This window comes from Terrapene carolina, unplaced genomic scaffold (genome assembly GCF_002925995.2).
Source record: "Terrapene carolina triunguis isolate 2854851 unplaced genomic scaffold, T_m_triunguis-2.0 Scaffold714, whole genome shotgun sequence".
Classification (NCBI taxonomy): domain Eukaryota; kingdom Metazoa; phylum Chordata; order Testudines; family Emydidae; genus Terrapene; species Terrapene triunguis.
In genome coordinates this window covers 361302-374880 of record NW_020665065.1, presented here as the reverse complement: position 1 = coordinate 374880, position 13579 = coordinate 361302, and the positions used below count along the sequence as shown (strand labels likewise).

General features: G+C 48.0%; 1 protein-coding gene across 3 annotated transcripts in view; it reads left to right on the top strand.

Moving 5' to 3' along the window:
• The window catches only part of CAMTA1 (calmodulin binding transcription activator 1), an 878634-nt gene that overhangs the window by 827998 nt on the left and 37057 nt on the right, over positions 1–13579 (top strand). For 2 of the 3 annotated variants that reach the window (XM_024207910.2, XM_024207912.3), the window contains 5 exons: positions 3870–4009; positions 6362–6558; positions 8384–8462; positions 10739–11054; positions 11797–12320. In XM_024207910.2, coding sequence (XP_024063678.2) covers positions 3870–4009; positions 6362–6558; positions 8384–8462; positions 10739–11054; positions 11797–12320 — 1256 coding nt within the window. Of the gene's footprint in view, positions 1–3738; positions 4010–6361; positions 6559–8383; positions 8463–10738; positions 11055–11796; positions 12321–13579 lie in introns of those variants that run through there. The other variant, XM_024207913.2, reaches the window with a different exon arrangement.

The following is a 13579-nucleotide window of genomic DNA, read 5'->3' as shown; positions in this document are numbered from 1 at the left end:
CAAGGAAACTTATTACTGTAGTGCCAGCGTGCTGGATTTGCACTGTGGGGATGATTTTATTATTTATTGTTTGTATTGCAGAATCCTCGAGGAGTCCCAGACATGGATCAGGGCCTCAGTGTGCTAGACACTGCGCAAGAGAACAAAATGATGGTTGCAGTATTACGGCACCGGAGACTGCCAGTGAAATTGCTCTAGAGCAAGGCAGTCCTGCACCCAGTGGTGCCAAAGTACCATAGGCTGCAAAGCTAAGGGGGGCCCCGGCCTGACCACTTTTAAGCAATGATCCTGTACTAAATCAATGCAGCTGCTGCCAGAGCATTATTCCAGCTGCACGGTCACACCTGACCCGGCCATCCCTCTGTACAGACAAAGGGGTGGCTGGGCCAGATATCACAGGGTCACAACACCACTCAAATTTGGCCCAGACACCCTTCTGCGGTGCTGGGCCAAATGGTGTTGCAACCTGGCCCACAGGGAGCTTGATCCTGGGTCGTGGAGCACCGGGGAGTACACTGAGAATCCAACTCACGGCAGCTGTGTGGGTAAGAGAGAGGGGAGACTCCCTGGCTAGGGGAGACTAGGGGTACCTGAGGGAGGAGGAGGAGAGGACTATGGGAACCAGAATGGGATCCCTGGTAGTGGGATGGGGTCCATTATTTGCCTCCCCCCACCCCCTCGAAGCCTCTGGATTGGCACCACTGCTCGCATCATCTCTGTGAGGAAGTGCATGTAACCAAGTCATAGAGCACTGCTCCTCTTTTAGAGCCAGATCCAAAGCCCATTTAAACCAATGGAAAGACTCCCCCTGCCTTCAATGAGCTTTGAATCAGACCTTTTATTTTATGGTCTGCAACAGCAAACCACATTGTCTGGTACCTAAAGCCCAACCGGAGTAATGATCTGCCAGGACGGGCAGCATGGGCGTTAGACACTTCATTTCTGGAGGCTGGGTTCTGACTGGCTTGATCTTCTGTAAGCACCTGGCACGCTTTTTAATCCTGGGACCTGAGTCTGTGGGTTATAGGGCTGGCTCCTGCTCTTTGTTTCCACGGGCTCATTTTTGCCCAGAAAAGCCTAAGCCTGTAAACGCCCCTGGGGAAGAAGAGGAGCCAGCCTGGCTGCTTCCTTTGGGGGCCACTGCTACATAAGAGGGGAAGAAATGGGAGTCCCCTTACCACAGGATGCTCCAGAGAGATGGCTTCCCTGCCAGTTGGTTGCCTGTACAATAGGAGGGGAAGGGGAGGAGCAAGAGAGGTAGGGGAAGAGAGGATGGAGCACATGGGAGTGTGATGAGTGAAGCGCAAAATCCAGCCATGTGATTTCCTTTTCCAAAAGCACAAAATGTTTATTGCATTAAAGCCAAGTTAAAAATGTACAAGTCCCCCTCATCCCTCCTTCACCCTGCCAGTGTCAATTCCCCACAATGGCAATTGCTGTCGGTGCCACACGTTTCTGGTGCCATCACATGCGGGTCCGTGGGCCATTCTCGCCATTGGGATGCGCTTGTGCTGTGGCAGTCTGAGGATCCTGGCCTCATCATTGGAAGTAAAAGTAGCAAAGTGCAGGCTGGCCTGACTGTTCCTGCAGCCTCCTGGCTGGCATCCATAATCTGTCTCAGTTTAATAATAATAATAATCTATGGTTCTAGACACCTGAACACGTGGTTAGGGTTACAGCAGAATCCCAGCATTATTAAAAGTTAATTCATATAGGCGCTTGCCCAACCAGCCACCTACAAAAAAGCTCTTTTCTATCCTTAAATCATTCCGGAAAGCATATTATCACCTCTCCAAATACTGTCTCAAAAAGGTAGCTTTTTGAGTGTGCCAGAAGGTCACCATATTTGGGCTTTTTCAAAGCAAGGGGGAAGCAAGTTCCAGAATCCTGGAGCCCTCACAGAGAACACAGTCGCCTCTCTTAAGGAGATCCAGCTCATGTGCCTCTGCTGCTCATGTAGAACATAAATCCCTTCCCTGGCAATTTACTGCTTCCCTTCTTAGCACCATGTCTAAAAATCCCCTAGGCTTCATGAAATTACCCTGAAGATCAGATTTGATGTGGGTCAGGAAGAAATAGTCGCTAATCACTTCTGTCCTTGACGCAACTACATAACTTCCATTGAAGCCAGAGCAGACCCTAGCAGCTAATGCAGGAAGGTCCAGAAAACTCTGAATGACCTCTGACCTTGTGCACTACAGATATACTGATGCACAACCAATGAGAGTACTGAGAGGGAGACCAGTCTGTATAGACATTCAGTTGACCAGAGCTATCCATCGCTTCTCACTGTACTGATTTGACCTAGATACAGGGCACAGGACAGGTTTATCTTCATAATCTTGGTGAAGCAACATGCTTATGTTGGCTTCCATCTCTTAGGTCATAAGACCGGCCATACTGGGCCAGACCAATGGTCCATCTAGCCCAGTATCCTGTCTTTCGACAGTGGCCAGTGCTCCTTCAAGGGGAATGAACAGAACAGGGCAACTTTGAGTGGTCCATCCGCTGTTGTCCAGTTCCAGCTTCTGGCAGTCAAAGATTTAGGGACACCCAGAGCATGGGGTCATGTCCTGACCATCTTGGCTAATATCCATTGATAGACCTATCCTTCATGAACTTATCTAATTCTTTTTTGAACCCAGTTATACTTCTGGCCTTCACAACATCCCCTGGTAATGAGTTCCACAGATTTACTGTACGTTGTGTGAAGAAGTATTTCTTTGTGTTTGTTTTAAGCCTGCTGCCTATTAATTTTATTGGCAGACCCCTTGTTATGTGAAAGGGTAAATAATAGGTTCCATGATTTTAGCCCTAGTAGCTGCTTCGTCATACTGGTTTGCAGTTCAGGAGGATGAGAGTAACCAGTGGTGCCTGCCGGCTCCCATAGAGATCAAACCCAAGTAAAATAAGCATTTTGTAAAGAATCCTTGATGTGCCCAGATGCTATCCACGTAGTTGGCAGCTCCCACCAGCCTGGGGGAGTGGAGGAAGTTTGTCTACTGCCTTACTTTTCAATAGCATTTAAAGTAATTGTTACTGACCCCTTATGAGTTTGCAGGTAACTAGCACATTTTATGGGATCTGGGTCTGGGCCTAGGAAGAAGGGAATTTGCTCCTTTACTGGCTCCTTGTTCCAAGAGAAATAAAAAGCCCGAGCTAATCTTGTTCCTGTAGCAGTCATTCACTCATGGTTCTTACCAGGTAAATCATGCCTTTGTAAAATGGGGATGATGGCAGGGCTGCCCAAAGCCAGCTGTTGCGGGGAAGGAGGTCAGCTCGATAGGAAGCCATAAGATTTTGGAGATGGGCAGAGAAGGTGAAGCCATATCTCTCTCTCACATATTTCACATATAACAATTGTATTGTAGATTAGTCATAAAATATCAGCTACCTTCTCTTCCCCACCACTTGAGGAAGCCAAGATACTGAATTGTTTGACACTTGAACGTAACAAGCAGAAAGTAGCAAGGAAATGCAATAATGGGACAGAAGCAGGTGCCCTTCTACTCTTGTGATCTAGAGAAGGGCAACTCCACTCCACAGCCCCCACCTGAACAGGAGGTGGGCTCCGAATGCAGCATGAGGACTGTCCAGAGTTCTTTCAGGAAATCTCCAGTTCTGACTGTCTTTAATCTTTACTTCCATTTGCTTTGGAGATGTTCAGCAGCTTCCCTGATCAGACAGTCTGTCTGAGACAGGGAATTATTCCAGGATCCTGCTTCTGACTGTATGAATTACAAAACAGAGCTCGCCTTCTGCGCATCTCCAACTGGTGCCAGGTCCCTTTGTGATTTCGTGCAGGAGGTCACCAAAAGCTTGCATTTGTCTTCCATGGAAATGTCATAACTCTGTCTGTTTTGACCTAGATAATCAGTTCAGGATGTCAATCCTGGAACGACTTGAGCAGATGGAAAGGAGAATGGCCGAGATGACGGGATCCCAGCAGCACAAACAAGGAGTAGGAGGCGGGGGCAACGGGAGCGGGAATGGAGGAACCCAGACGCAAGTATGAGTCTTTCGTCACTGAGTCAGTTTTGCTTTATACGTGTTCCTTCTGGAATTAGCTTTTTGGAGGGTGAGGGAGCTATCTTTTAAACACCATTTGCCGCTTGAGAGCCTTTTAAATACAACCTCCTCTCAAAATCTCCATATTTTCCAGCCCTATAAATAGTGGTTCTCACTTCTTTTAGGGATTGATTGTGAATCCATTAAGAGATGCGTATCTGTGGTCCATGGAAGCCTGCTCTAGTGACCTAGAAACCCAAATTCTGTAGCCTGCCTTTGGAGCTGGGCACATAGCAAAGAATAAAGACAACCTGGCATTGGCTGGCCCAACAGATGTAAGAAGAAGGGACTTTGGACGCATGAGGTTCTGTCAGTGCGACGCTCAGGAAGGCTTCTAAATATTTTACACCTGTTAGTGATACCTGATTCCCTTGTTACATACTAATTGAATGGTAGAATGACAGCTTAACTCCCACTGAGCTCTTGCTGGGGACCATGTAGAACTGCTGCTGAAGGTTGGAAATGGCACCCAGGGCAGGTAGTTGTTCGATGTGTGCTCGTAACAGAGGGTGCGAGCTGCTATACACAACCCCACTGGCTTCATATTTTCTGTGTGATTAATCAGACCGATAAATCACTTTGTTAGTAATATAGTGCAGTGTAATATGAAAGAAACACATTTCTCATACATTTCCATAGTTATTTAATAAATATCCTAGAACCACGCACTGCAGAACAGAAATACACTGTCTCCAACATCTGTACTGGCCTTGGTCCCAGGAGCCAAGCAGCCAGGCAGACTCTGTCATCTCAGGGACAGCAGCAGGGTAGGCTGTAGTGGTATCAAACAGCAACAATAACCCACTAGCAGGTAGACACTCATCCCCCTCTAGGGTGCCCCCCCCCGTAACAGGCCTGCATCTCCCAATCAGATCTGGGAGATCTCCACAAGCCAACACCTAGGTTCACTCTGCCTCCCTAGCCAGCATGGCCCTCCCACTGAGCAGGTCCATTTCTTAACGTCCACTGAAACAGCTCCTGCCTTTAAAGCAAATAAGCAATGTTATGATACTGGTGCCTGCTGAACAGGGGCCATTTTCTGCTGTGTTACACACCAGTGCAAGTCAGGTCAGTGGGGTGGCACAGATGTAATTGAGCATAACTTGCTCCAGGGGACTTATAACTGGCTGGTAGACTTGAGGCGTCTCAGTATCCATACGCTTTTTATGAAGCTAAAGGCTGACCCAAGACAAAGTTTTATTATTAATGATAACAAAGCTATCAGCTGCGCAGCTTTTAAGTTGGATATATTGTTATATCTTGTATCGAAAGACTTATACAGAATGATCCTGAGTTAACTGATTGGCCTGTAATAGGGGCATGCTTTGGTGTCTTGGAATGACAGGGAAGCTGAGGTGTTTAAATGAAATATCTTCTTTGTAGGGGTCATTGTTTCTCATAAGACATAAGCCTACAGAACAGATAAACCAGGGAAGGGGCTGGCAGGAAACTCATTGGTAATAATTGCATATTTAGGGGTCTGTCACCTGGTAATCACTGAGAAAATCAAAGACATTAGCTGGTCTAGGAGTTCTGGGTGACCAGAGAGAACGGTGCCTTGGGTAGCAGTGAAGAAGCAACTCATAACAGGAGTTTTTTGAACTTAGCACACAGTATCTAGGCTTTCTAATTGTTCAGACTCCTAGATCTCTGTGGCTCCAGAGACCTCGCAATCACAGTACCTGTTGGCACTGCTATAGTTTTGCAGTGGGCGGTAACACACACGTTACCTCCTGTTAAGAGGCCCTTTTGTGATTTAATTCTTCTTAGGGGTGCGATACAAGTGACTGAAGTCATCTTTATCCACAGATATGATAGAACACCTGCAATTCTGCTTCCCCAGAATCTTTCTGCACAACTGTTGACCAGCCATGGCTCTTGGTCATTGCTGCTATTCCCTGTTTAAGTACTCTTTCCAGGTCCGGTTCTGAGAGGCACTGGCTTTGGTGGGAGTGGCGTGCCCAGCGTCTCCTCCTAGGCTCAGGTAGTCCATGAGAAGGGCACCCTCTTGTACCCAGTGTGCCACTTGTAATGGATTGCAATGACCTCCCTAATGTGGAAAGTTACCCTAGAGAGTTGATTGTAAGTACAGGTTAGTGCAAATAAATGAGAGAACTTGTCAGCTTTTGTCTTGTTCCTCGTGTCACATTCATCCCCTTCTGTCACTTCCCTATCACTCATTATTTTTAAAAGCAAATGCACGCAATGGCCTAACAAGTCCTGCCCTGTGCAGGATGTGAGTCCAAGCCACCCTCCCAGATGACAGCTTCTGAGATGTGCATATTGCTTGCAGTGTGTGTCTGGGACCGGGACGTTGGGCAGCTGCTTTGAGAGCCGTGTGGTGGTGGTGTGTGAGAAGATGATGAGTCGTGCCTGTTGGACAAAGTCCAAACACCTGATCCATTCCAAGACTTTCCGAGGAATGACCTTGCTTCACCTTGCTGCTGCTCAGGGCTATGCAACACTGATCCAGACCCTTATCAAATGGCGGTAAGACCCAATGCTTCAGACTTCTGACTCGTTAATGTAGAGGCTGCAGGAAGCAGGTATAAACTCTGGTTGGCCTGAGTTTCTGGGTCTTTCTTGCACTTTGCAGAGGATGCTGCTTGTTGCAACCTGCTCCAGGCCCCCGTTGTGCATGGGTACCGTCTGTTGTGAGTGGACCCAACCGCTGGATCCCACATGCTTCTAAGCCCCCTGGGTTTGGATAGTTGACCGGTCATTGTTCCTAGCACTGGGGCTCTCAGGTGCACTGCCAGGACCATCCCCCATGTCTGACACCATTCTTGGGCAGTCGGATCCTGCAGTACAATCGGAACCAGTACTCCAGCCCTCCTGAGACCCCCAATTGGTTTTATCCATTCTCTGAGATCTACCTTGCTGTGGATGCTCTGAGCCTCTCAATTAATCCCTTAGGGGACAACATGGCAGGCAAGTAAGGAACACAGTTTTAGGAAAGGGGTTTCTTAATGAGAGAAACTTTACTCTTGAAAGCACTGGGGAGTTACAGATTATTGGAAAAAACAGTCCTGAACTCCTGCCTTCTCTCTCCTCCAGCCCTTTCTTCTGACGTGGCGATCATGACCTCCCTTCACACAGTAGATTCCCCCTTAAATGTAGTCTCTGACCTCTTTGGCCACATGTCCAGGTTGAGAAACTCCAGCCTCTGCTCCCATCTGAGCTACTGTGTAGAGAATTAAATGTTCCTAGGGTTGGCCTGCCTTTGAGAGACATCAGTTGATGGGCCTGTGTTGCTCTGTGTCATCTTCATAGATGACATCATTTAACTAGGTGTCAGGCCCCCACTACAGTATGGATGCTCTAATCCACAATAGAGATTACAATAAAGTGGGACCCCTGGAACAAATGGCATTCACAAAACAAGATGGAGTTCACCTTTTCCACAATCAAATCCCCAGTCTGTCACATGGCTTTCTTCTCTGATTTTAGGGGATAAAATTATCTCCTTGTTGTGGTTTCCCAGGGCCAAGTGCCTCAGCCTTTTACATGGAAGCTAGTAACCTGCTTGGGTTGGCATGTATGTGCTGGCCTGAGCTGGCATTGTGCTCACCTGGGAAGTGGAAGACCTGGGCACTCCTTACATTAGTGGTATATGTTTGATGTTTTCACTGCTGGCCTGTCTCCATCTTCCGCTTCATAAACAGAAGCTGATTTAAACTTGACTTACTGTGGATCCCAATAAGCCCTCTAGATTATCCCCATCCATTTGTTCTGGAGCCACTATTTCCCTTTCCCCTCTTTGTACTGTTAAGTGTTTCACTTAATTTAGCCTATTTTTTTTGTGAGCAGCCTGTAGGGCTGTGCGTGCGATATAAAATAACAGCCTAAGTGTTTGTCACCAGAGTTTATGGAGCTGAAGGCCCCAATCTGTGAGGCAGATCCTGAACTCTTTGTCTAGATACTTATTGGCCCTCATCACGGTAATATTTGAATGCTGCAGAATCATTAATGGAGTTCTAGGCAGCACCGCTGTGAGGTAGGGAAGGGTTATGCCCATTTTTCAGGTGGGGAACAGAGGCATGAGGTAGATCAAGTGACTTGTCTAGGGTCACCCAGGAGATCTGGGGTTGAGCTTGGAATGGAACCCATGTTTTCATCCCAATCCAGTGCCCTATCCACTAGACCATCCTCCTCCCTAACCCAGGCCACCAGCTATAGCAAGTGTGCATTGCAGGCCTGCAGGTGTGCTCAGCGCTTCTGTTTGTGGTCAAGCATTGGGGTGTAAAGCTGTGGTTTTGTGTAAGGATCTTAACCAAGCTACAGAACATCATTCCTGCTCTCATTTCCTGTGCAGCACCAAGCATGCAGACAGCATTGATTTGGAACTGGAAGTTGACCCTTTGAACGTGGATCACTTCTCCTGCACTCCACTGGTAAGTAGCAGAGCATTCTTTCTGAGCCAGTGACTCAGTCCACCGAGACCGTAGAATGATCCTCCTCAGGGGGGTGATGAGCTCCTTCTTTGCTGCCGTTCCCAGTCCTCTTGAACTTTTGCAGTCTGATGGATTAGATGTATCTTGCATACTGCTATGCTGTATAAATAACAACATGACTCTAGCAAGTCTTAAATTGTTTTGCTCTGAGAGAAACCAAAATAGTTATCCCAATTTTTTGAGAAGTGTGGGGTGGGTTTTGTTGTTCCCAGATCTCTTGTTTTGCCCAAGCATCTCTGCTTTGCTGCCTTGAGGAAAAAGAACTTGTCTTTTTTTACTAGTTGGTCTGTTTACATGTTTTCCTGTCTGTGGAGGTCTCAATCATCCTATTGTGTCCAAGCCAATGAATTCACAGTTACATTTCCTGATAACCTAGAAATTCCAAATCATCCAACATGCATGGAACCAAGAATAGGTCCAAATGAAACTAATTCCCAAAGCCAGGTGGTAACTTTTTAGATGAGCATATCCCCTGTGAGAAGTTGGAGTGACACTCTTAGGGCTGACAAGGTACGTGAGGTAATATCTTTAATTGTACCAACTTCTGTTGCTTGTCTGTCTCACTTTTCGAGCTAACACAAAGCTCTTTTTCAGGTGACGTGTGTAAGCTCAAAAGCATGTCTCTCTCACCAACAGAAGTTAGTCCAATAAAAAAATATTACCTCCCCCACCTTGTCTCTCTAATATCTTGGGACCAACACGGTTACAACGACACTGCAAACACTGTCAGGGCTGGACTACCCACAGTTTGTTCATTGATAGAACTAGATTTAGAATCCATTTAGTTCAATCAGTCTGCAACCCCCTAGTGTGCACTGGTTTGACTAAACTGATTTACAGTAACACTTCTAGTCACACCCATGTAACTCTGAGAGAATGTGTCGACAGTGTCTTAGCAAATAATTTTGTAACTCTTGGCTCTTCTGGGATGCTGCTGCCCAAGATGCCAAGTGTTGTTTAGAGTATTTTTCTCTTCTTATTTTTAATAACAATTATTCAAGTCTTAAGTGTGTTAATCATTGATACAAGCTGAAAAGTTAGAATGGACAACTGTAAGCAGTGATTCAAGGCCATTGTGAAGGAGGAGTAAGTTTATGGGTCAGAGTCAGCTCTGGTATAAGCAGGTGCCATTTCTTGGGGTTCAGTGTGGTCGAACCTCTTACAGCAGGGCTGAGCTGGTCCTGTACCTGCTGGCCTGTTTAGACAGGTGCACGTGTGTATGTGCTCAGCCATCTCTTTAGTTAGTAGACAGACAGGAATAAGCTTTCATAAAGCTGTAATGTGCACAGTTGCAGTCTCTGTGACATTGACAACAAGCAGTGTTTGAGTGCAAAGATGCTACTGCCAACCATAATGAGCCACCAGCCCTGGGTCCTTTATTGATAGTCATTTGTATTCTCTTAGCTCCCACACTATATTAGGCACTGTCTCAGAGACTGAGTTTTAAAACTTGTCCATTTGTTATGGTCCCGAGAATACTTTCTTATTAAGAATTGTGTAGTTGCTGGGTGCTTTTAACTTTTGTACAGAGGTCGTTCTAGGTTCCTGCTTCTCTAGCATTGTCCTAAATGTTTGATTTTTGCATGATTAAATACAAAATATAACAAGTCCCAGCTGTCCATGAGCCTGCCTCACAGTTTGCTTCTGACTGACCCTTTCCTACCATGTCACAGCTCATTGTGCCCCCTTTGTGAGCCGAGTCCCAAGGCAAGCATGGCATGGCTGATGTCTCCCCATGTGGCCACTCGGTCCTTTGAAAGCCAAATACAAAATTCATGTGAAATGTAAGGACCCCTACATTTTGCCCTTTCCTAGCTTTAATCCTGCTGCTCACATGCTCATCTGTCTATAATTCACGTGTGTATGCAGTTGAGCTCTTCTGCCTCTGCAGCATTATTAAGATTTATGCCCATATGAAAGTTTCACTTACTGCCCAATAAGAAAATTTCACCTTAATTTATTATAGATGGACAGGCAACTACTTCTCCCAGGAAGTAGAGAGTAGGACTTGTCTAGTCCTCCATAATGACCTCTTATTCAGATGTGACACTTATAAAAGCTATCCTTTGGTGTTGAAGCATTTGCCAAGTTCTGCTGATAAGAGCTGTTTGTCAGTGATCTGAGAGGAGAACAAGAGAGGATTCCATTGCCTTAGCCAGAGAGTGAAGCACCTACAGATGTGTCCTGGGTTAGCCAATTGTCCTTTTCTCTTTCAGATGTGGGCGTGTGCCCTGGGCCACATGGATGCCGCCATTGTGCTGTATAAGTGGGACCGCCGAGCCATCTCTATTCCTGATTCTCTTGGGAGACTGCCACTGGCTATTGCTCGGTCTCGAGGTCACGTGAAGTTGGCAGAGTGTCTGGAGCAGCTACAGCGAGATGAGCAAGTTCAGCTTGGGCAAAATCCCAGAATTCACTGCCCTTCGAGTGGGGAGTCCAACACCGAGAGCTGGGTTGCCCAGTGGCAAAGTGAAATCATTACTTCTCAAGAGCCTCAGAAGGGTGTCACTGTTATGTCCAGTTCAAATACAGGTAAAAACAAAAAAAAACCTGACTGTAGTGTATGTCTACCACTGCCCCTGGGAGGTGTGATTCCCTGTGCAGGTAAACAGACTCGCGCTAACTCAAGCACAGCTAGTATGTTAAAAGTAGCAGTGTGGATGTTGTGGAATGCGCAGCGGCTTAGGCTAGCCACCCAAGTCCAAAGCTGCCCAATCCCCTGGTTCTGAGCTCAAGTGGGTAGCCCAAGCTGCTGTCCATGCCGCAGTGTCCACACTGCTATCTTTAGCATGCAACTAAAGCCGAGCTAGTGTGAGTCTGTCTGCCCATGCTGAGAATCACAACTCCCAGCTGCAGTGTAGACATACTCATAGTGGCCTGGAGCAGGCTGTTTACTTGGGGGAGGTGGAGGGGATGTTAAGTGAAGCTGTTCTATCTCTGCCCTTTTTCCTTGCTCCCAGCTCCCTGTCTCTCTCTCTCTCTCGCATTCCCTGTATTTGCAGGAGCATTGGCAAGTATGTCAATGTGTGTCAAAAGGTACAGAATCCTAGCTATTTGGAAAGGAATTGTGAACCACTCATAGGGGTGGTTCAGCTTAGCATCCTCCCAGGATGACAGTCACTCCTCCTGCATAAATTAGACCATGGTGTCCCAGGCATGGTCTGAACTGTTACCTGCACTCCTGGGAGGAGGGAGGTGTTATAGATGACAGGAGCACTTTCAGCAGTTATCACGTCAATTGTTCAGTCCTGACTGATGGTTTCTTTGCTTCCAGAGTTAAGACGACCAAGGTCTGAGCCCTCCAACTACTACAGCAGTGAGAGTCAGAAAGATTACCCAGCACCCAAAAAACATAAACTGAACCCTGAGTATTTCCAGGCACGGCAAGAGAAGCTGCTTTCCACAGCACTGAGCCTGGAACAGCCAAGTGTCAGGAAGCAGAGTTCCAGCTCCAAGCAATCCATCTCTGAGACAATCAGCCCCAGTGAAGGGATAAGGGACTATGGCAGGGAGCTCTCCCAGCACATCCCAGAAGTTGCTGGGTACCGGGGCTCTGGTGGCCAGGCAGGAATCAAGTGGAACCCAAAAGACATTTATATTGGTGTGTCTGCAGTGCAGGTGACGGGAAGCCAAAAGGGGCTTGCGTTGGGGAAGGACACCGTAGCCCACCGGCTGCGTCAGCGAGAGCAGATGAATGTGCTGATGATGGCTAACAGGGAGATCGTGGATGGGGAGCTGCTTTCCTACAGGGACAGTGTGGAGAATGAGGACTGCTTACAGCACATGGATGACTTGCAGGTAAACATATATAACATGGCAGCAAGGCCAGCTGAGGCAAATACATCCCTCTGTGGCAGCCTCTGAGACTGTACCTGACTGACCTGTGTGCTGTGGTGGGAGGTGTTCTTGCAACTATAGAGCCCCCGAAGCATGCTTTGCAGAAGTTCATGGTTCTTGCAAACTGTGCACATTCCCTTCTGACAATAAGTGATGGCCTTTCAGTCCTGCTGTGAGAGTGACGGTCAGCATGAATGGTTGTGCATGGCATTGCACTGTATTAGTTGGACAGTCTGCTCCTTTGAAAAGTTCTGCCAGCTATAATGGAATTTTCCATCTTGAAATGAATGGAACCAAAGCAGAGGAATGTGCTAAGGGCCCCTGCTCTGGGTAGCCAGTGCTGTGCTGTCTTCTGTATAGAAGGGCAGCAGAGAGGTGGGGATGGTTCTTGCCTTTTTACCCATTTGAAAGGTTTCGTGTCCACCTCAAGTTAGGCTGTGTGAAGCTTGAGAGCTGACTGTGCTCTGAACTCAGCACCTCCCATCAGTCACTCCCAGGAAGTGCTGTTTCAATGGAGTGGGCAGTAAGTTCATGGTCCAAAGGATAAGGAAAAGGCAGAGTCTGTTGGCATCGCCACTAATGTAGATGGCAGGTACTTTCCGAGGCCTCGCCACCACTCACTCCATCCCTCTCCTTCCATTGCTTGCTCTCCCACACCCTCGCCCATTTTCACTGGGCTGGGCAGGGGGTTGGGTTGAGGGAGGGGGTGAGGGCTCGAGGGTGGGGCCAGAAATGAGGGGTTTGGAATGTGGTGGGGGCTCCGGGTTGGAGCAGGGGGATAGGGTATGGGAGGGGGTATGGACTCTGGGCTGAGGCCAGAAATTAGGGATGCAGGGGGCGGGGCTCTGAGCTGGGGAAGGGGATTGGGGTTCTGGGTCGGGGCGCAGGGTGCGAGCTGTGGAAGGGAGTTTGGGTGCGGGAGGAGATTCCAACCTGGGGCAAGCGGTTGGGGTGCAGGAGAAGTTTAGGAGTGCAGACTGTGGGTGGTGCTCCCGGAAGCAGCCAGCATTTCCCTCCGGCAGCCAGGTGGCTCTGCGCACGGCCCCTATCCGCAGGCACCACCCCTGCAGCTCTCATTGGCCGCAGTTCCTGGCCAATGGGACCTGCGGAGCTGGCGCTCGGAGTGGAGACAGCACACGGAGCCCTCATGGCCACACCTCCATGGAAATGCCGGCCACTTCTGGGAGCCGTGCGGAGCTAGGGCAGCCAGTGAACCTGCC